The 23,472-nt window shown below is 42.3% G+C and overlaps 2 protein-coding genes across 4 annotated transcripts in view; one reads left to right on the top strand and one right to left on the bottom strand.

Annotated features, from left to right (window-relative positions):
• LOC139548580 (sorting nexin-19-like) overlaps positions 1 to 10,837 on the bottom strand; it is a 40,573-nt gene extending 29,736 nt beyond the window's left edge. Inside the window, exons 1-2 of one of the 2 annotated variants that reach the window (XM_071358340.1) lie at positions 9,186 to 10,837; positions 8,499 to 8,628 (exon numbers count right to left, since the gene is read on the bottom strand). In XM_071358340.1, the coding sequence (XP_071214441.1) occupies positions 8,499 to 8,590 (92 nt within the window). In that variant the 5' untranslated portion in view covers positions 8,591 to 8,628; positions 9,186 to 10,837. Of the gene's footprint in view, positions 1 to 8,498 lie in introns of both variants that reach the window. The other variant, XM_071358339.1, reaches the window with a different exon arrangement.
• Positions 10,838 to 12,685: 1,848 nt separating this feature from the next.
• Positions 12,686 to 21,063, top strand: LOC139548576 (L-amino-acid oxidase-like). Of its 2 annotated transcripts, XM_071358329.1 has the most exons (10): positions 12,686 to 13,148; positions 13,482 to 13,545; positions 16,107 to 16,210; positions 16,996 to 17,098; positions 17,617 to 17,831; positions 18,012 to 18,124; positions 18,334 to 18,535; positions 19,120 to 19,188; positions 19,353 to 19,489; positions 19,592 to 21,063. In XM_071358329.1, exons 4-10 carry the CDS (start codon positions 17,068 to 17,070, stop codon positions 20,355 to 20,357), a joined length of 1,533 nt encoding a protein of 510 aa, XP_071214430.1. In that variant the 5' UTR covers positions 12,686 to 13,148; positions 13,482 to 13,545; positions 16,107 to 16,210; positions 16,996 to 17,067; the 3' UTR covers positions 20,358 to 21,063. The 2 variants fall into 2 exon arrangements, with proteins under 2 accessions (XP_071214430.1, XP_071214429.1); XM_071358328.1 differs by lacking the exons at positions 12,686 to 13,148; positions 13,482 to 13,545 and having other exon boundaries at positions 14,676 to 17,098.
• Positions 21,064 to 23,472: the final 2,409 nt, after the last annotated feature.

Raw genomic sequence — 23,472 nt, 5'->3', positions numbered from 1 at the left:
TCCTCAGTAAAAAGCACGACAGCCCGATTGGAGTTTGCCAAAAGGCACCTAAAGGACTCTCAGACCATGAGAAACAAGATTCTCTGGTCTGATGAAACCAAGATTGAACTCTTTGGCCTGAATGCCAAAGAGGAAGGAGGAAACCTGGCACCATCCCTACGGTGAAGCATGGTGGTGGCAGCATCATGCTGTGGGGATGTTTTTCAGTGGCAGGGACTGGGAGACTAGTCGGGATCAAGAGAAAGATGAACGGAGCCAAGCACAGAGAGATCCTTGATGAAATCCTGCTCCAGATCGCTCATGACCTGACTGGGGCAAAGGTTCACCTTTCAACAGGACAACGACCCTAAGCACACAGCCAAGACAACGCAGGAGTGGCTCTGAATGTCCTGGACTAGCCAGAGCCCGGACTTGAACTCCATCGAACATCTCTAGAGAGACCTGAAAATAGCTGTGCAGCGACGCGCCACATCCAAGCTGACAGAGCTTGAGAGGATCTGCAGAGAAGAATGAGAGAAATTCCCCAAATACTGGTGTGCCAAGCTTATAGCGTCATACCCAAGAAGACTCGAGGCTGTAATCGCTGCGAAAGGTGCTTCAACAAAGTACAGGGTCTGAATACTTACGTAAATATAATATTTCAGTTTTTTATTTTTAATAACTTTATAAACATTTCTAAAAACCTGTTTTTGCTTTGTCATAATGTGGTATTGTGTGTGGATTGATGAGGGGGGAAAAACGATGTAATACATTTTAGAATAAGGCTTTAACATAACAAAATGTGGAAAAAGTCAAGGGGTCTGAATGCTTTCCGAATGCACTTTATATAGGCAGGTCGGATCTGATCCTAGATCAGCTCTCTGTCACGATCGTGTGGAGAGACGGACCAAGGCGCAGCGTGATAGTGATACATCTTCTCTTTATTAACGAAGATGAAAGAACACGACACGAAACACTTTAACAAACTAACAAAAACAACAAACGATCGTGAAGCTAATACAAACTACGTGCACACATGCAACATAGACATAGACAATTACCCACAAACACCTAAAGCCTATGGCTACCTTAAATATGGCTCCCAATCAGAGACAACAATAACCAGCTGTCTCTGATTGAGAACCAAATCAGGCAACCATAGACTTTCCTAAACACCTACACTCAACCATAGACATACCTAGACACATACACTCAACACAAACCCATACACTACAACCAACACCCCCTATACCATATAATCACCCAAAACACACACATACCCCATGTCACACCCTGACCTAACTAAAATAATAAAGAAAAACAAATAATACTAAGGCCAGGGCGTGACAGTACCCCCCCCAAAAGGTGCGGACTCCGGCCGCAAAACCTGACATATAAAGGGAGGGTCCGGGGTGGGCCCTAATATGGCGGCGGCTCGGGTGCGGGACGTGGCCCCCACTCCAGCATTGTCAATATCCGCTTCGGTGTCTCTGGTAGATCCTGGCTGACTGGCGGATTCAGCCGATCCCGGCTGACTGGCGACTCTGGCTGCCCATGGCTGGCGGGCGACTCTGGCTGCCCATGGCTGGCGGGCGACTCTGGCTGCCCATGGCTGGCGGGCGACTCTGGCTGCCCATGGCTGGCGGGCGACTCTGGCTGCCCATGGCTGGCGGGCGACTCTGGCTGCCCATGGCTGGCGGGCGACTCTGGACGCCCATGGCTGGCTGACGGCTCTGGACGCCCATGGCTGGCTGACGGCTCTGGACGCTCATGGCTGGCTGACGGCTCTGGACGCTCATGGCTGGCTGACGGCTCTGGACGCTCATGGCAGGCTGACGGCTCTGGACGCTCATGGCTCGCTGGCGGCTCTGGCAGATCCTGTCTGGTTGGCGGCTCTGGCAGATCCTGTCTGGTTGGCGGCTCTGGCAGATCCTGTCTGGTTGGCGGCTCTGGCAGATCCTGTCTGGTTGGCGGCTCTGGCAGATCCTGTCTGGTTGGCGGCTCTGGCAGATCCTGTCTGGTTGGCGGCTCTGGCAGATCCTGTCTGGTTGGCGGCTCTGGCAGATCCTGTCTGACGAATGGCTCTAGCAGCTCCTGACTGACGAACGGCTCTGACGGCTCGAGACAGACGGGCGGCTCTAATGGCTCGGAACAGACGGATGGCTCAGACGGCACTGGGCAGACGGATGGCTCAGACGGCACTGGGCAGACGGATGGCTCAGACGGCACTGGGCAGACGGATGGCTCAGACGGCACTGGGCAGACGGATGGCTCAGACGGCACTGGGCAGACGGATGGCTCAGACGGCGCTGGGGAGACGGATGGCTCAGATGGCGCTGGGGAGACGGATGGCTCTGGCCGGATGAGGCGCCGGAACTGGTGGTACCGGGCTGGAGACACGCATCTCAAGGCTAGTGCGGGGAGAAGGAACAGGGCATACTGGACCCTGGATACGCACATTAGGCCTAGTGCGTGGTGCCGGCACTGGTGGTACCGGGCTGGGGACACGCACTTCAAGGCTAGTGCGGGGAGCAGCAACAGGATGCACAGGACTCTGGAGACGCACAGGAGACTTGGTGCGTGGCGTAGGCACAGGTGGTAATGGGCGGGAGACACGCACCATTGGACGAGTGCGTGGAGGAGGAACAGGGCTCTGGAGACACACTGGAAGCCTGGTGCGTGGTGTAGGCACTGGTGGAACTGGACTGGGGCGGGGAGGTGGCGCCGGAAATACCGGACCGTGCAGGCGTACTGACTCCCTTGAGCACCGAGCCTGCCCAACCTTACCTGGTTGAATGGTCCCCGTCGCCCGCCCAGTGCGGGGAGGTGGAATAACCCGCACCGGGCTATGTAGGCGAACCGGGGACACCATGCGTAAGGCTGGTGCCATGTAAGCCGGCCCGAGGAGACGCACTGGAGACCAGACGCGTTGAGCCGGCTTCATGGCACCTGGCTCAATGCCCAATCTAGCCCTACCAGTGCGGGGAGGTGGAATAACCCGCACCGGGCTATGAACACGTACAGGAGACACCGTGCGCTCTACTGCGTAACACGGTGTCCGCCCGTACTCCCGCTCTCCACGGTTAGCCTGGGAAGTGGGCGCAGGTCTCCTACCTGCCCTCGGCCCACTACCTCTAAGCCCCCCCCCAATACATTTTTGGGTTGTACTTGCGGGCTTCCAGCCTTGCCTCCGTGCTGCCTCCTCATATCGCCTCCTCTCGGCTTTCGCTGCCTCCAGCTCTTCACGAGGGAGGCGATATTCTCCCGGTTGTGCCCAAGGTCCCTTTCCATCCAAAATCTCCTCCCATGTCCATGAATCCTTTGTTCCTTGCTCCTGTTGCCACTGATCACGCTGCTTGATCCTTGTTTGGTGGGTAATTCTGTCACGATCGTGTGGAGAGATGGACCAAGGCGCAGCGTGATAGTGATACATCTTCTCTTTATTAACGAAGATGAAAGAACACGACACGAAACACTTTAACAAACTAACAAAAACAACAAACGATCGTGAAGCTAATACAAACTACGTGCACACATGCAACATAGACATAGACAATTACCCACAAACACCTAAAGCCTATGGCTACCTTAAATATGGCTCCCAATCAGAGACAACAATAACCAGCTGTCTCTGATTGAGAACCAAATCAGGCAACCATAGACTTTCCTAAACACCTACACTCAACCATAGACATACCTAGACACATACACTCAACACAAACCCATACACTACAACCAACACCCCCTATACCATATAATCACCCAAAACACACACACACCCCATGTCACACCCTGACCTAACTAAAATAATAAAGAAAAACAAATAATACTAAGGCCAGAGCGTGACACTCTCCTACTCTGAGACGCTTTGTGAATGCTGGAAAAGTTATCAAAACTGCTTCTAATATCCACGGACTCCAGAAATAAATGTCAATACAAATTAAATGCATTATCAAGTTACTATCATTAGGTCTATCAAGTTTTAGGATACCTTGGTAGGCCTATTGATCACAGCAGAGAAGAACATACTGTTTCAAAATCAGTTTCACCCCCCAAAAAATGAAAACAGAAGCAACTAATCGCATATCATAGGCCTACTGTAGGTACAGAGGCACAGTAATAAAGCAGCAGGGTGAGGAAACTTGGAAAGAATTGATTTCCAAAAGGATTAAATATAAAATATTTACTTTTCTTCCAAATCACTGTAAACTTGCAATGTGAAATAAATAATAGGATTCTGCGAAATGTGAAGAAAACATCTGGCTCAGAGCAAAAGGAATAACATTCTTTTACAACACGAGCTCCTGACAGATGGTATTGTGAAGCCATTTGAAGGGACCGTGACAGACGCGTTTGTCTGTGTGTGAGTGAGTGAGTGAGTGAGTGAGTGAGTGAGTGAGTGAGTGAGTGAGTGAGTGCCCTGAGTGAGAGCATGTCGGACTTGGACAGTGGGGAGAGGCAAAAGGTCATTGGAGTATTGGAGAAAAATCTCCCCCTGCTTGAGACTACCCTGTCAAATAAATGACTGTGACACACATCGAGGCATGCACAGTAACAGGCTACTTGACCGCCAAAATAACGATTACCCTCCGAAGAGCCAACATACCTGTCCCATATGTGCACCAACCAGAGAATGTAAGCGGAGCTGGAGTGGAGCGAGGCGTGGAGCGTACCCAGTAGAGCTCACTTCACCAGCTCAGGGCATTCCCGGCCCAGCATGCATCTGTAGTCCACTTGTGTGCTGCTATAGCCCCTTGCTTTAGCTACTGTCATTGAATTCACTAAATATTTTCATAAAGAAACTGATAAAACACACAGGTGCTAAATCAATGTGACTTACAAAGATCAGGAGGAGCAAGAGCAAGAGCAAGAGAGGGCGTGCGGTGATGTAGTGTCCACAACTGAAAAGACACGTATCCCGAGAGCATGATGATGTACTTACTATGTGCACATGCTAACAGAAAGGAATGAGGAGGGTAGCTAGCTAAGTGTGTCATTGTAGCAAAGTACACACACCCGTCCAAAAGTTTGGGGTCACATAGAAATGTCCTTGTTTTCCATGAAAACATACATGAAATTAGTTGCAAAACGAATAGGAAATATAGTCAAGACGTTGACAAGGTTATAAATAATGATTTTTAATTGAAATAATTATTGTGTCCTTCAAACTTTGCTTTCGTCAAAGAATCCTCCATTTGCAGAAATTACAGCCTTGCAAATCTTTGGCATTCTAGTTGTCAATTTGTTGAGGTAATCTGAAGAGATTTCACCCCATGCATCCTGAAGCACCTCCCAATAGTTGGATTGGCTTGATGGGCACTTCTTATGTACCATACGGTCAAGCTGCTCCCACAACAGCTCAATAGGGTTGAGATCCGGTGACTGTGCTGGCCACTCCATTATAGACAGAATACCAGCTGACTGCTTCTTCCCTAAATAGTTCTTGCATAGTTTGGAGCTGTGCTTTGGGTCAATGTCCTGTTGTAAGAGGAAATTGGTTCCAATTAAGCGCCGTCCACAGGGTATGGCAAGACGTTGCAAAATGGAGTGATAGCCTTCCTTCATCAAGATCTCTTTTACCCTGTACAAATCTCCCACTTTACCACCACCAAAGCACCCCAAGACCATCACATTGCCTCCACCATACTTGACAGATGGCGTCAAGCACTCCTCCAGCATCTTTTCATTTTTTCTGCGTCTCACTAATGTTCTTCGTTGTGAACCGAACACATCAAACTTAGATTAGTCTGTCCATAACACTTGTTTCCAATCAAATCAAATGTATTTATATATCCCTTCTTACATCAGCTGATATTTCAAAGTGCTGTACAGAAACCCAGCCTAAAACCCCAAACAGCAAGCAATGCAGGTGTAGAAGCACGGTGGCTAGGAAAAACTACCTAGAAAGGCCAAAACCTAGGAAGAAACCTAGAGAGGAACCAGGCTATTCCAAACTTCCTGTGTCCAGTGTCTGTGTTCTTTTGCCCATCTTAATCTTTTATTTTTATTGGCCAGTCTGTGATATGGCTTTTTCTTTGCAACTCTGCCTAGAAGGCCAGCATCCCGGAGTCGCCTCTTCACTGTTGACGTTGAGACTGGTGTTTTGCGGGTACTAGTGAATGAAGCTGCCAGTTGAGGACTTGTGAGGCGTCTGTTTCTCAAACTAGACATTCTAATGTACTTGTCCTCTTGCTCAGTTTTGCACCGGGGCCTCCCACTCATCTTTTTATTCTGGTTAGAGCCAGTTTGCGCAGTTCTGTGAAGGGAGTAGTACACAGCGTGGTACGAGATCTTCAGTTCCTTGGCAATGTCTCGCATGGAATAGCCTTAATTTCTCAGAACAAGAATAGACTGATGAGTTTCAGAAGAAAGATCTTTGTTTCTGGCCATTTTGAGCCTGTAATCGAACTCACAAATGCTGATGCTCCAGATACTCAACTAGTCTAAAGGCCAGTTTTATTGCTTCTTTAAACAGAACAACAGTTTTCAGCTGTGCTAACATAATTGCAAAAGGGTTTTCTAATGATCAATTATCCTTTTAAAATGATAAACTTGGATTATCTAACACAACGTGCCATTGGAACAAAGGAGTGATGGTTGCTGATAATGGGCCTCTGTACACCTATGTAGATATTCCATTAAAAAATCTGCCGTTTCCAGCTACAATAGTCATTTACAACATTAACAATGTCTACACTGGCCTCCCGAGTGGGGCAGTGGTCTAGCTGTGCCTCGCAGTGCTAGCTGTGCCACTAGAGATTCTGGGTTCGAGTCCAGGCTCTGTCGCAGCCGTCCTCGACCGGGAGGCCCACAATTGGCCCAGCTTCGTCTGGGTTAGGGAGGGTTTGGCCGGCAGGGATATCCTTGTCTCATCGCTCACTAGCGACTCCTGTGGCAGGCCGGGCGCAGTGCACGCTGACACGGTCGCCAGGTGTACGGTGTTTCCTCCGACACATTGGTGCGGCTGGCTTCCGGGTTGGATGGGCATTGTGTCAAGAAGCAGTAGGGCTTGGTTGGGTTGTGTTTCGGGGGATGCATGGCTCTCGACCTTCGCCTCTCCCGAGTCCATACGGGAGTTGCAGCGATGAGACGAGAATTAGATACCACGAAATTGGGGAGAAAAAAGGGTGAAAAATAAATACAAAAAATACAACAACAACAAAGAAATGTCTGAAATACACTGTATTTCGGATCAATTTGCATTTCTTTAATAAACAAGGACATTTCTAAGTGAGCCCAAACTTTTGAACGGTAGTGTATTTAAACAAAAAAATCATATCTCTTAAAAGTTTGTTCAATTATCTATTCCATAGTCTATCATTGATTTTGGCCCAATAGGCCAAAATCATATTACCTCTTCCAAGGAGCTTTCGGTTTTGATGGGGATATTTTATAAAAAATATTTTAAAAAGTCAACTCTGCATCTCTGCCCAGCCTGTCAAGAGTGGCCCGAAGGGTGTTGAGCATCCCCAGTGGCTCTGCAAGGGCGGAGAGGGTATTCTCCGCTGCTGGCCTGCTCACCAGGCACCATCGCATCAGCCAAAGACTCTGGCCAAACTAGTGTTTCTAAAAGTGAATTCAAAGGCCTAATAAGGCATTTTTCGTTTCACAGCCTATATGCGCAATTTATAGATAAATACACTAAACTGTTGTTTAAATGCTGAGCGCTTAATGTTCATGCCAGCCTAGTGTGTTGCACTCGCCAATGCTTCACCATGTATTTCTTTGTAGGCTTTAGCCTTGAAATAATTGAAATAATAATAATACAGTCGTAATAATTCATTTTGAGTGCTTTTTACTGTCACCTTTTATTGTTGTTCATTGAAATCTGATGGTTTGGTTTCAATACTTCACAACCAAATGATAGGTCCAGTTAGTCACAGAAATAGATGGGTGTTGTATCAATTGTGATTTTAATGAATGGAGCGAATTTGGAGCGGCAGTTTTTCTTCCTGTGAAGCGAGGAGGGGTTTTCACAGTGAGCGATGAGTGGGATTTCCGACCGCTCAACTCTGCTCACATGCTCTGGCATCAACTACTGACCAGACGTTCCTTACAGCCAAGTACACAACATCGCTCAGGTGCAAATTCTTTAGGACAGAGATTTTGCTCTTGCACAATAGACGAACAGTTTCCAGTTATTCAGAAGAAACCACCACAACCACGTTGGCCCCTTTTATAAACTCCTTGAGATATGTAAGATACCTTAGTTGTTGGACAAAATAATACTGGAACAATACTGTATCCACATAAGCCTTTTCCTAATTGCTTAACTACAATAAGAGTTTGGGTGCACAGTAAATCTAAATTAAATCCACCTACACAGTCAATGTTCTGAAAAGGTCACATTTCAAAATGATTAGGTTCCTAATTTCCATATGTTCTGATATACAGTACAAGATATGGGAGGTCAGTGGCTGACTGGTGAGTGGTGACAGATGTGTTCTATGGCTGTCCATGCCATAGAAATAGAATGGAGTAGAGCAATAATTATATTTATATGGTCCATGTATCAGTACCTGTCAATGAGGGTTCCAAACAGCAGCCGGATAGTCTTCTGGATGTTGTCGGTGCACAGCCAGCTCCACTGGTTCTTCATCAGCAGACACATGATGTCTAGGGCCAAGTCAGCTAGGGCCGTCTCCACCACTGTGGACAGTGCCACAAAACACACACACACACACAAGCAAATGACACACACACACACAAGTAAATGACACGCATGCACACACACTTGACTAAGTAGCACACATGCTTAAAACAAGCACATTAAAAACCATAGGTTTGAAGCCTTGTTTATGTATCACTATTTACCATGCATTAGCAGTGGTCCAAAGTAACATCATTTAGAGAGCAATTGCATCTCATTTTCAACTAAAAATACTAAATAGCATTCTGGCTATGAAATATGAAAATCTCAAAGCAATAAAGCCTCATGTAAGTGTTAGATATCTACTGTATGTCTTCAACATTATTGACAAAAAATTTGTCAGAGGGAATCTGTCAAAAAAGAAAAACCTATGATCCGCACAATGCCAAACATTGACACAACCTGTAACCTCTTGCTCCTGGACAGATTTCTCAGCATAGACAATAAAGGAATTTCTCTTTTAAATACCCCCAACAAATGTTTGCCAAGACTTCCCTCTCGTGGTGACATTATAGTACTTCAGGAGTATGCTGGTGACAGCATTCAGGTTGTTTACCTTTCACCCTTGAAATGTTCAGGAGAGATCTGGAACAGGATGTTTCAGACCTGTCTGGTCAGCGAGAGGGAGCCAGACGGCTCACCATCAAAGTCTGGCCCACATCTGAAACACGTCTCCTTCAGACAAGACAATGAGCAGACTTTAAACATGGAAGCCCCAGCAATTTGGATTCAATTAAAAGGGACATACTCATTCCAATGTCAAGTCTTGGGAGATTGCTTCCATATGAAGTCAATGGGATCACCCATTTTTTCTAAGGCCATTCACTGGATTGGAGACAATATCTTACAAGATCTTAACAGTTAGAGGACCTTAACCTTCTGTGCTGTTCACATTCCAAAACACTGCACATTCAGTGCCAGTAACTGAACTTAAACTAAGTAAGAAAAGTAGCAAATCCTGTTTTTATGAAAAGTACAGTAAAAAACAGCATTTCACAATAAATGACGCACAGACAGATACTGCCGGGAAGAACAGAAAGCGGTCATGACGCAAACATCCACTATCACGAGCCAAGATTGATGTCAGAACTTAGTTCCTGTTTTGAACTGATGGGCCAATGAACAATATTGTGAGAGGTGTCATCATGTAAGTTTACCCATCCACCACTACTAAAAAAATCCACATTCGTTGAACAGTCATTACCAGAATCTTGAATGGATGCACCTGGTAGAATATTCTGTGGGCACCCACAGCCTCCCACTTCTCCTCTGAGGCCTGGACTTCTCCTCTGAGGCCTGGACTCATCAGACCAAAAGGACATATGTCCACCGGTCTAATGTCCATTGCTTGTGTTTCTTGGCCCAAGCAAGTCTCTTCTTATTATTGCTGTCCTTCAGTAGTGGTTTCTTTGCAGCAATTTGACCATGAAGGCCTGATTCACGCGGTCTCTTCTGAACAGTTGATGTTGAGATGTGTCTGTTACTTGAACTCTGTGAAGCATTTATTTGGGCTGCAATGTAAGGTGCAGTTAACTCTAATGAACGTATCCTCTGCAGCAGTGGTAACTCTGGGTCTTCCTTTCCTGTGGCGGTCCTCGTGAGAACCAGTTTCATCATAGCGCTTGATGGTTTTTGTGACTGCACTTGAAGAAACTTTCAAAGTTCTTGACATTTTCTGCATTGACTGACCTTCATGTCTTAAAGTAATGATGGACTATCGTTTCTCTTTGCTTATTTGAGCTGTTCTTGCCATAATATGGACTTGGTCTTTTACCAAATAGGGCTATCTTCTGTATAATACTGATACCTTGTCAAAACACAACTGATTGGCTCAAACGCATTAAGGAAAGAAATTACACAAATTAACTTTTAACAAGGCACACCTGTTAATTGAAATGCATTCCAGGTATCTACCTCATGAAGCTGGTTGAGAGAATGCCAAGAGTGTGCAAAGCTGTCATCAAGGAAAAAGGTGGCTACTTTGAAGAATCTCAAATATAAAATATATTTTGATTTGTTTAACACTTTTTTGCTTACTACATGATTCCATATGTGTTATTTCATAGTTTTGATGTCTTCACTATTATTCTAAAATGTAGAAAATAGTCAAATAAAGAAAAACCCTGTAATGAGTAAGCTGTGTCCAAACTTTTGACTGGTACTGTGCGTGTGAATACAGTTGAAGTCGGAAGTTTACATACACTTAGGTTGGAGTCATTAAAACTCGTTTATCAACCACTCCACAAATTTCTTGTTAACAAACTATAGTTTTAGCAAGTCGGTTAGGACATCTACTTTGTGCATGACACAAGTACATTTTCCAACAATTATTTGACAGATTATTCCACTTATAATTCACTGTATCACAATTCCAATGGGTCAGAAGTACATACACTAAGTTGACTGTGCCTTTAAACAGCTTGGAAAATTCCAGAAAACTATGTCATGGCTTTAGAAGCTTCTGATAGGCTAATTGACATAATTTGTGTCAATAGGAGTTGTACCTGTGCATGTATTTCAACGCCTACCTTCAAACTCAGTGCCTCTTTGCTTGACATCATGGGAAAATCTAAAGAAATCAGCCAAGACCTCAGGAAAAAAATTGTAGACCTCAAGTCTGGTTCATCCTTGGGAGCAATTTCCAAACGCCTGAAGGTACCACGTTCATTTGTACAAACAATAGTACGCAAGTATAAACACCATGCGACCACGCAGCCGTCATATCGCTCAGGAAGGAGTTGCGTTCTGTCTCATGGAGATTGAACGTACTTTGGTGCGAAAAGTGCAAATCAATCCCAGAACAACAGCAAAGGACCTTGTGAAGATGCTGGAGGAAACAGGTACAAAAGTATCTATATCCACAGTAAAACGAGTCCTATATCGACATAACCTGAAAGGCTGCTCAGCAAGGAAGAAGTCACTGCTCCAAAACCGCCATACAAAAGCCAGACTACGGTTTGCAACTGCACATGGGGACAAAGATCGTACTTCTTGGAGAAATGTCCTCTGGTCTGATGAAACAAAAATAGTACTGTTTGGCCATAATGACCATCGTTATGTTTGGAGAAAAAGGGGGAAGCTTGCAAGCCGAAGAACACCATCCCAACCGTGAAGCACGGGGGTGGCAGCATCATGTTGTGGGGGTGCTTTGCTGCAGGAGGGACTGGTGCACTTCACAAAATAGATGACATCATGACGATGGAAAATTATGTGGATATATTGAAGCAACATCTCAAGACATCAGTCAGGAAGGTAAAGCTTTGTCGCAAATGGGTCTTCCAAATGGACATTGACCCCAGGCATACTTCCAAAGTTGTGGCAAAATGGCTTAAGGACAACAAAGTCAAGGTAATGGAGTGGCTATCACAAAACCCTGCCCTCAATCCTATAGAAAATTTGTGGGCAGAACTGAAAAAAAGCGCATGTGAGCAAGGAGACCTACAAACCTGACTCAGTTACACCAGCTCTGTCAGGAGGAATGGGCCAAAATTCACTCAACTTATTGTGGGAAGCTTGTGGAAGGCTACCCGAAACGTTTGACCCAAGTTAAACAATTTAAAGGCAATGCTACCAAAAACTAATTGAGTGTATGTAAACTTCTGACCCACTAGGAATGTGATGAAAGAAATAAAAGCTGAAATAAATAATTCTCTCTACTATTATTCTGACATTTCACATTCTCAAAATAAAGTGGTGATCCTTACTGACCTAAGACAGGGAATTTTTACTTGGATTAAATGTCAAGAATTGTGAAAAACTTAAGTTTAAATGTATTTGGCTAAGGTAAACTTCTGACTTCAACTGTATATATACACACTTGTGTTCAAAAGTTTGGGGTCACTTAGAAATGTCCTTGTTTTTGAAAGAAACAGTGAAGAGGTGACTCCGGGATGCTGGCCTTCTCGGCCGGCCCCCCTCTCTCCACTGGGATTCTCTGCCTCTGACCATATTACGGGGGCTGAGTCACTGGTTTACTAGTGCACTTCCATGCCGTTCCTAGGAGAAGTGTGTCACTTGAGTGGGTTGAGTCACAGACGTGATCTTCCTGTGCGTTGGAAGAGATCTTTGTGGTTTATACTCAGCCGTGTCTCTGGGTAGTAACTTTGTGTTACAGGATGCAAATTTGCAAATTTGCATCCTGGTGTTCTTCGGCTTGCAAGCTTCCCCCTTTTTCTCCAAACATAACGATGGTCATTATGGCCAAACAGTTCTATTTTTGTTTCATCAGACCAGAGGACATTTCTCCAAAAAGTACGATCTTTGTCTCTGTGTGCAGTTGCAAACCGTAGTCTGGATTTTTTTAGAACGAGTCTCCTTCCTGTGCGGTGTGACGGCTGCGTGGTCCCATGGTGTTTATACTTGCGTCCTATTGTTTGTACAGATGAACATGGTACCTTCAGGCATTTGGAAATTGCTCCCAAGGATGAACCAGACTTGTGGAGGTCTACAATTTTTTCTGAGGTCTTGGCTGATTTCTTTTGATTTTCCCATGTCAAGCAAAGTGGCACTGAGTTTGAAGGTAGGCCTTGAAATACATCCACAGGTACACCTCCAATCAGAAGCTTCTAAAGCCATGACATCATTTTCTGGAATTTTCCAAGCTGTTTAAAGGCACAGTCAACATAGTGTATGTAAACTTCTGACCCACTGGAATTGTGATACAGTGAATTATAAGTGAAATAATATGTCTGGAAACCATTGTTGGAAAAATTACTTGTGTCATGCACAAAGTAGATGTCCTAACCGACTTGTCAAAACTATAGTTTGTTAACAAGAAATGTGTGGAGTGGTTGAAAAACGAGTTTTAATGACTCCAACCTAAGTGTATGTAAACTTCCGACTTCAACTGTAGGTCAACGGTGCTGTTCTGATATATTGTCACGGCCGTTGCTGGAAGAAGACCAAAGTGCAGCGTGGTGAGCGTACATTTTCCTTTTTATTTCAAAATGTCGCCAACAAAACTACCGTGAAGCTTACAGGGCATTAGTGCCACAAACAAAGTTAACTACCCACAACGAAAGGAGGGAAAAAGGGCTACCTAAGTATGGTTCCCAATCAGAGACAACGATAGACAGCTGTCCCTGATTGAGAACCATACCCGGCCAAAACATAGAAACACAAAATCATAGAAAACAAAACATAGAATGCCCACCCCAAATCACACCCTGACCAAACCAAATAGAGACATAAAAAGGTTCTCTAAGGTCAGGGCGTGACATATATACTATTGATTCCACTACCCAATTTCTATTTATAAATACAGTGTAAATACAGCATACTACCTCTTCTATTACTTCCACTACATGTTATTTTTGACTTTACTATTTTCATCATTATTATTGATTAATGTACTGCATTATTGAGGGAGCTAGCACATAAGCATTTCGCTGCACCTTTTATACCTGCTGTAAACGGTGTATGTGACGAATACATTGGATTTGATTTGACTCATGTGGCTCTACTTTGGCTGTTGAAAGAATCTATTCTAGGGTTCAGCGGCTGCTCAGATAACCTGAAAAATATGCCACAAAGAACGTCAATGTGGCACAATGTAGCGTGGGAAATGCTTAAATCTAGAATCCTTAAAGGCTACATCCATTTGTGAACTTAGACATGAATGATATAAACCGTGGTGGAAAAAGTACTCAATTGTCATACTTGAGTAAAAGTAAAGATACATTAATAGAAAATGACTAAAGTAAAAGTGGAAGTCACCTAGTAATATACTACTTGAGTAAAAATCGAAGTATTTGGTTTTAAATATACTTAAGTCTCAATAGTAAATGCAATTGCTAAAATATACTTAAGTATCAAAAGTAAAAGTATAAATCATTTGTAATTCCTTATTTTAAGCAAACCTGATGGCACAATAATAATTAAATTAAGCCACCAATTGTGCAAGTTCTCCCACTTAAAAAGATGAGAGAGGCCTGTAATTTTCATCATAGGTACACTTCAACGATGACAGACAAAATGAGAAAAAAAATCCAGAAAATCACATTGTAGGATTTTTTGTGAATTTATTTGCAAATGATGGTGGAAAATAAGTATTTGGTCAATAACAAAAGTTTATCTCAATACTTTTTTGAGAACTTGCACAATTGGTGGCTGACTAAATACTTTTTTGCCCCACTGTATATATATTGGTGAATAGCCAGGGGTACACTCCAACACTAAGATATCATTTACAAACAAAGCATTAATTTATGTTTAGTGAGTCCACCAGATCAGAGGCAGTAGGGATGACCAGGGGTTTTCTCTTGATAAGTGTATGAAGTGGACTTGGATCCTTTCAAAACGTAAAAGTACTTTTGGGTGTCATGGAAAATGTATGGAGTAAAAATTGCATTAATTTTTATAGGAATGTAGTGAAGTAAAAGTAGTCGAAAATATAAATAGTAAGGTACAGATACCCCCAAAAACGACTTAAGTAGTACTTTAAAGTATTTTTACTTAACTTTACACCACTGGATATAAACGCATTGATTCTTGAAGAATATAACTTATAAAGGCCTAATGCGCTTAGTTCAATTATTGTACCCTATCAAAACCCCAAATATAAGCTTGTTTTACTGAAATGTTTATAAACAATGTAAATGTAAACAAACCCTGTATAGCCTCAAAACATATTAAAACTATAATTTTGATATAATGGATGGTCAGTCCTTGCATCCATACCGACGGGAAACATATTGTGGGAAGTGAGTTGGCAACTGGAGGGTTGCTGGTATCAAATCCTAGATGCCATTGCCTGCCGTTGTACCCTTGACCAAGGCAACAACAGCTTCCCGGTGCCCACCGTAGCAGCCCCCCGCACCTCTCCAAAACCTGTATGTGTGTCTTTCGGAGGGGTTGGGTTAAAAGCGGATGTCAAATTTCGGTTGGAACTTGTGTGCAATTTACCAATAAAGTGATCTTAATACATTTAAGAGTGGTTATATTTCGCCGTCGCTTAGCTTTTTACTAAAACAGATGCGGGGTTCGCTTTGTTATTGTTTCAATTAAGTATTCTAGCTTTAATAAGGCTCAAATGCCAATCTGTCTACAACACCCAATACAATAAAAGCCAGGTGAACGTCAACGTTTTAGCGTTGCTTCCCAAATGATACCCTTTTCCCTTTGTAGTACACTACTTTTACCCATCCCAAATGACACCTTTTTTTGTAGTACACTACTTTTGACCAGGACTCACAGCGCAATGTATAGAATAGGGTGCCATTGGGATGCATTAATGCTGTTAAGGAAGTACGAAACATTTTGGGAGATTTACTTTCGTCTTGTTCTTTTTCTGTTTATCATTTTTGTTATAAAGAGTAATATACCAATCAAGTTATTATGCATGTTGAAAGGTGCATTGTGGAGCACATTCATTGCATTATCACAGTTAATGTGTTGCTGACTGTTTACATCACATTCATTAAAAGGCTTATCAAACGGCTTTTGATATGTATCCAATTCTCTATTAACGGAAATAAAGGAATTCCAATGATGTAACCCTTTTGAAACCTTCACGTTTACTTTCGATTGCACTCCTCCTGCACTATAAACGAAGACAGGCTTATCATTTGACATCACACTAAGGTGAGTAGACGTTCTGATTGATTTAACCTAATCGTCAATGTATGTATCCAATTAAATATATCTCACTATAGAATCTTATCTTCGAATCTTAAAATACAATTTCTCTATATCAGGTTAGGTAAGGCAAGGTGAACTTCAGGTGACACTAACATGCACTATAAAACATATGGTGGGAAGGGGGAAAATAGGTGTGCTGGTGAATAGTAAACCTCACTGATCTAATTTGTTCAGTGTGGTACCTCACTGATCTAATTTGTTCAGTGTGGTTGAATCTCGAGCTGGTGTGGGAAAATATTAATTTCCGAACTCAGGAGCCCACATAGGTCACTCATTAACATACGTTGGGTGCAATTTCACACATACCATGTGTGATTTCCAGTCTTTCATGGTGTGACGCCAACTTGTAAGAATCCTAGAAAAGATTGAGGCTAAGTAATAGAGCTAAACTATATAGCTCAGAGATATTTGTTTCATTCATGCATATCGCTTTTGAGAAGTTTCCATTGATGAAGGTGAGTGGTCTCCAATGAAGGTAGCCTACCTGTATCAGTTTAAGTGTGTAGGCCTAATGATGTATTCATATATAGGTGTTTTAAGGTAAGTCGTTATGATATGCATGATTCGCAAATTAATGTTAATATCTTAATTTAATAAGCAACGAAAACAAATGTGTAACTTAATATTGGTGGGGTGGGGTTCAATATTATATAACATATATAATATTAGTAAAACAAAGTCAATCACATTATCTAGGCTACAGTACTTGCCTCCACATTTCGCTTTAGGTTTCTATTTCTCCGGTGGGCGTCAGCATCACTAGAAAAGGGAAAGCAAGGACTCTGGGCTTAGGAGTCAAGATGATACCCTTTGTGGCGTTGTGCAAATATTGTAAGTATTTTCCTTTTTATTAAACACATCTTACTTTAGCTTAGTTATAATGACAAACTGACTTGTGTTCAAAGTTCATAGCCTATATTTTTGTTTATTTGAAGAATTTGTAAAAATGCATTGTTTCAGGGAGTCCAGACATACATTGACTCAACAATCGAAATAACAAGTATTGCGTCACCTTATGGGGCAATGCAAATACAAATAAAAATGTAATCATCTATGTATAATTGCAAAACAATAACTTCTGCTTTTGTAAAAACTTGTTGTTGAATTCCTACAAATCATTGGAAAGTAGTGAAGGGGATGTTCAGGAACATTCTAAAAGTCATTCTAGATCTAGTTTTGTGATTTGGGGTGGAAATAAGAATAGCCCAGCAGACTGTATGCCATTCATGTATGTTGCATCTACTTTAATAACATATCCCTCCATAACCCTTTTAAAAATACATTTGTACATGTTTTTTTATATTGTAAGCCTACAGGCCTATTAAACATTTACTTTTGCTCTTTTCCAGTTCCTGTCGCTATAGTTGTGATCATAGTTTTCAGTGTCAATGGATACATTGAGGATCCTCTTTTCGACTGCCTGCAAGATTCAGACTATGCCGAACTCCTTGAAATTGTGAACAGAGGTCTTCTCTTCACAAAGACACCTCATCATATTGCCATCATCGGTGGTGGTATTGCTGGACTGACTGCAGCAAAGTTTCTGGAGGACGCAGGGCACAAGGTACAGTATCTTTTGTATAATTTACTGTATCAATGTCAACACAATTAATATCATTGACATATGCTAATTTACTTACTGAGAAAGGAATTTAGTGTCAGTATTGTAATTGTCTGGTTATGACTAATAATAGGCCTACAGTGCAAAAGGGGGAAACTGATAGTGTTTGTTTTTTTGGACAAGGTGACTTTAATAGAGGCAAGTGATCGAATTGGAGGACGGGTGGAGACCTACAGAAATAGAAGAGAGGGATGGTATGCAGAGCTGGGTGCTATGAGGATCCCTAGCTTTCACAAGTGAGTAAAGCCTATTGTCCTACCACATGAAATAAGGAGCTACCTCTTATCCCGTCTTCATATGTTATTGTTCAAAAGAGGTCAAGCATCCTATCTCAAATGAATCATTATCAGATACTGGTGCATGTCCTATAGAGTTGCATAAGAATGATAGCAAGTGTACTTTAACCATCAATACAATGTTAACTATGGCATTTTTAATTCAACAGAATTCTTTTATCATTTTCATCAAAAATGGGCCTTGGACTGAATCCATTTATCCAGGATGACATCAACACATATTACCATGTGAACGGGTTGCTGCAGAAAACATACAGCGTTAAAGAGAACCCAGACGTGCTGAACTATCCCTTAACTTACAAGGAAAGGGGAAAATCGGCTGGTCAGCTCTTTGACTTGGCCCTGTGGAAGGTGTGTGCAAAGGGAGGGGGGGGCTCCCACCATTCGCGTTGCAAAATAAATGTAGACACGTTATTCAATCATTGCACCCACACAGCTTGCGCGCGTCAAAGAACATCTGCGTAGCCAGGCACTAAAATAGAACTTGGTTCTATTTGTGACGCTTGACGCACTGCAAGTCCCACCTCTCCCATCTCCTCATTGGTTTTTAGGAGCATATACCCACATGGGTGATTGAAAGATGAACTGAGGTCCACACTCCAGTCGGTGGTGGTAATGCACCATATAGTTGGTTGCCAACCGCAATATAAAGTCCAAAGAAGAAGCCTGGAAGGAGGAGAGATTACTAGAAACAAACTCTGTTTACCCTTTTATCTGTGGATTAATTGTCGGAGTAGAGGACCTTGTGCATTTCAGGTAAAATAACAACCCAATGATTAAATTAGATGGCGCACGCGGACGCACGCACGCGGTCTGGTCAGCATGTTTAGACTCCTGTGGTGGAACACTGTGTAATATGTTAAATGTTGTTATATACAGGTATGTGTCACATAACACAGTTATAACAAATTATTTATACAAATTATTTGTTGTAGATAAGGGATGATATGAAGACAGCTGGCTGCGAGACCATGTTGAGAAAATATGACTCGTACTCAGTCAAGGTAAGAAAACACTTGGTTGCTTATAGGTAACCATCAGACAAGATGCAGGATTATTGTCAGACTCTAAATTGGTATGCACTTTGCCACTTTCCTTACTAGAAACGGGAACAAATGTATTTAAATATCTTTATTCAGCCATTTTAATGAGTGTTGTTTTCTGACAGGAGTATCTAGTGAAGGAGGGGAACCTGAGTCGTGGTGCCCTGCGCATGATTGGAGATATCCTGAATGAGAACAGCCTCTTCTACGCATCACTTACTGAGATGCTGTATATTCAGTCGGATATCAATGACAACACTGTGTAAGAACACCACTATGCACATACAATCAAATTAGACACCCCGCCCTACATCTAGTGTTTGTTAAGTAGTGTATTAAAGTAGTGGAATGTTCTGTTTTTCAGCTATTACGAGATCACTGATGGGTTTGACCATTTACCAAGGGCATTTTACCAGGCCCTCAACTGCACTATCCTTCTCAACTCCAAGGTCCGACTCATCAGTCAAACCAGCAGCAATGTGACCATATCCTACCAGGACTGGCGTGATCCATCCTCTCTGACCAACCTCACAGTAGACTATGCCCTGGTGACAGCTACAGCAAAGGCCACTCTCTTCATGGACTTCCAACCCCCGCTGTCACCCCAGAAGATGGAGGCCCTGCGGTCCGTGCACTACGCCAGCTCCACCAAGGTGGTCCTCAGCTTCAGCGAGAGATTCTGGGAAAAGGAGGGCATCAAAGGGGGGAAGAGCATCACGGATCTCCCCTCTCGTTTCATCTACTACCCTAGCCACAGCTTCCCAGGCACGGCTGGGGGGGCTCTCCTGGCATCCTACACCTGTTCCGATGACTCCACTCTGTTCCAGGGGGTGAGCGAGGATGAGCTGAAGGCCTTGGTGCTGGATGACCTGGTAAAGATCCATGGGGAGGCTATACGTCCTCTCTGCACTGGAGGGTTGGTGAAGAAGTGGGGTCTGGATCCCTTCAGCCTGGGGGCTTTTGCCATTTACACACCTTACCAGCAGACGGACTACGCCTCGGACCTGTTCAGGAATGAGAGCAGGGTCCACTTTGCTGGGGAGCACACGGCACTACCTCACGCTTGGATTGAGACTGCCATGAAATCTGCACTAAGGGCAGCCAGGAACATCAGTAACCTGGAAGGATAGACATCTGGGGCCTGGGCACATCGGTTTTATTTTGAATAGCTTGAGAGGTTGAATGTTGACAAACTAAATGACGAAATCCAATGCCCAAACCAAAAACTATTTATTTTGATAAAACATTTTTAGTACTGTCTGATGATGCATTCGGTAGTATTCATGTGTTCTGTTTACTGGCCTATTTACAAGTCCTCTTCAGGGCAAAATGTTCATACTTTTTCCCATTTCTAACCTGTTATTTATTTTTGTGTGTACTGTTTTAAAATGGCCATTTTGTTAAATAGCCTACAGTATTTTACAACATAACTATGTCAAATGATGTTGTCACACAGATGTTATGAGAAGCACTGTGTAGGTGTAGTTCTTGGGCCTATTTTTGTATTTTAATAAAGCTGTATTGCAACCAAATACTTTGATTCTCTAGCATGTCCAATTTAGGCCTACCTGTTGAATAATTGTACTGTGGCATATCATCATTTTAGGCAAAAGGCTGTTATGGGTTCGATGCATAAGGGAAAACATCATGCACAGTTCTCTTACAAAATAAAAACATTATAGCCTATTTCTCATTGTCCAGCTCCCATCAATGGGCACCATCTGCGTGAACCGGTTGGTTATAGACAAGGTAGTGTCAATGAAGCGGTCAACACAGCTCACGAGGCAAGTCTCTGTCCGTGAATCAATTTTTGAACTCGGGCTCCCCTCCATGCACTTGTCGAGACAGACATATGTGAAGTTATGCACCTTCAAAAGAAGCAATGAATCAGCTAAGTCAACTTCCATGTGGAGGTCTCAAAACAGAAATATAAGATTCCGTAATCAACTCGCAATTCGGGTTGTCCATTCTGAGAACACATTTGATTGTATAATAAAAAATAAAAAAATGCAAGATACAGTTCAGAATAGTTCATGTACCTAGCTTAGGTTAGCTAGCTAACTAACAGTAGCTAACTTCGTAGCATAACTTCTGATGTATGCAGCTAAGCTACCTACCTGGGCCTGAAACTGCGCTTTCTGTTGTTCAATTGCGATCATCCTTTGGAGCTCTGAAGCATCAGCCTTTTCTGACGAATTTAAATCAAAGCCGTCCATTACAGTACCTAGGATTGGTTACAGTCGGGTTAATTCAACCTGTAACGTTAGAGCTGATAATGACCTTCTCTGTAGGCTTGTGCGTTTGTTGCTCAGTGGTTTGTTGTGGGTTTGCTCCATCACGAAGATAATTGACTAACAGGAGTCAAGACTTTCCAATATTTTCAATGTTCAGCCTCTATTTTAAGTAAGGCCAACCCATTTTTTTTCTAAAGCCACAATATGTAACTTTTTGGGCTACTTGACCAAATTCACATAGAATTGTGAGTTATAGATATATAATTCTCATTGAAAGCAAGTCTAAGAAGCGGTATATCTGTTCTGTGTGCGATATTCCTATGCTTCCCCTTCTAAAGTTTAGTTTTTGCTATTTTACTTTTGGTTTTATACACCAGCTTCAACCAGCTGAAAATATAATATTTTGGGATATGGAAAATATATTTCACAGCTGTTTAGATGGTACAATGATTCTCTACACTATACTTGCTTGTTTTGTCACGTGAAATTAGGGGAACTATTCACATTTTTGCAAACAGGAAATGGCGGAGCATTTTCTGTATATTGCACCATTAATAAAACAATGTGAACGTTTTAATAATAGGATACCCACATGCAATCTAATGGATAGATTCTGTTCAGGGGATAGTTCACCCAAATTATATATTGGTTTCCTTACACTGTAAGCAGTATATGGACAAGGTATGGCATTTGAGCCACAAATTCAATGCAAGTCAATGGATCCTACAATATATTAGCATTTTCACAGTGGTGGAAAAAGTACCCAATTGTCATTCTTGAGTAAAAGTAAAGATACCTTCATAGAAAATTACTCAAGTAAAAGTGAAAGTCACCCATTAAAATACTACTTGAGTAAAAGTCTAAAAGTATTTAGTTCTAAATATACTTAAGTATCAAATTCCTTATATTAAGCAAACCAAATAGCACCATTTTCTTGTTTTTTTATTTATTTACGTAAGCCAGTGACATACTACAACACTCGGATCTTATTTTACAAACGAAGCATGTGTGTTTAGTGAGTCCGCCAGATCAGAGGCGGTAGGGATGACCAGGGATGTTCTCTTGATAAGTGCATGAATTGGACCATTTTCCTGTCCTGCTAAGCATTCAAAATGTAACGAGTACTTTTGGGTGTCAGTGAAAATGTATGGGCGTAATAAAAAGGACATTATTTCCTTTGGGAATGTAGTGAAGTAAAAGTAGTCAAAAATATAAATAATAAAGTAAAATACAGATACCCAAAAAAACTTATTAAGTAGTACTTTAAAGTATTTTTAGTTAAGTATTTACACCACTGAATTTTCACGCACCAACCTAAAGTATCTCAAAATGGATTATGTAACTCAATGAAGTCACTTATAGATGATTTGGATATGAAGGACAGAAATGCAAAAATAGGTACCATTGACTTCCATTGGATTTGTGCCACAAATGCTTTACTTTTATTTTTATTGAAACAGTAGCCAGGTAAACAAAACCAAAGCATTGATTGCTGTCATACCTTGTCCATAGACTGTTTAAATTGTAAGGAAACCAATATGCCATTGTTTAATTTGGGTGAACTATCCCTTTAATATAATTACTGCTATCTATTCAGATTAAAAGGGTAATCTGCAGTTGCTGTATCCATTTTTTTATTTATAATTTAATGATGTACTGCGGTGTACCCATATATTTTTAAGAATGTAATTTATAAATGCCTCATGAGCTTAGTTCAACTGTTGTACCCCATCAGAACCCAAAATATGAGCTTGTTTTACTCCAATGTTTGTAAACGAAGTAAATATAATCAAACACTGTATAGCCTCAAAACATAGTTAAAACTATACCTTTGAAATCATGGATGGTCAGTCGTTGCTACCATATCTCTGTCTATGAATTTGAGAGTGATTAAATGTCTCTAGCCCCATCCCTTTTACCGAAATTGTTATAATACATTTGGTAACATATTGCAATGTGCAGTCTTCTATTTTTGCAGATCAACATTGTCCCTAACGTTTGCTCAAAATTG

The sequence above is a fragment of the Salvelinus alpinus genome, chromosome 21, assembly GCF_045679555.1.
Source record: "Salvelinus alpinus chromosome 21, SLU_Salpinus.1, whole genome shotgun sequence".
NCBI lineage: Eukaryota > Metazoa > Chordata > Actinopteri > Salmoniformes > Salmonidae > Salvelinus > Salvelinus alpinus.
Note: the sequence above shows the minus strand (reverse complement) of the source record. Positions and strands in the feature narration are given on the sequence as shown.

Excerpts from the sequence above, each read along its gene's own strand:
- LOC139548576 (XM_071358329.1), top strand. The coding sequence starts at position 17,068 with ATGATACCCTTTGTGGCGTTGTGCAAATATT. Across the intron at positions 19,189-19,352 it reads ATGACTCGTACTCAGTCAAG|GAGTATCTAGTGAAGGAGGG; the intron begins GTAAGAAAACAC and ends GTTTTCTGACAG. Across the intron at positions 19,490-19,591 it reads GATATCAATGACAACACTGT|CTATTACGAGATCACTGATG; the intron begins GTAAGAACACCA and ends TCTGTTTTTCAG.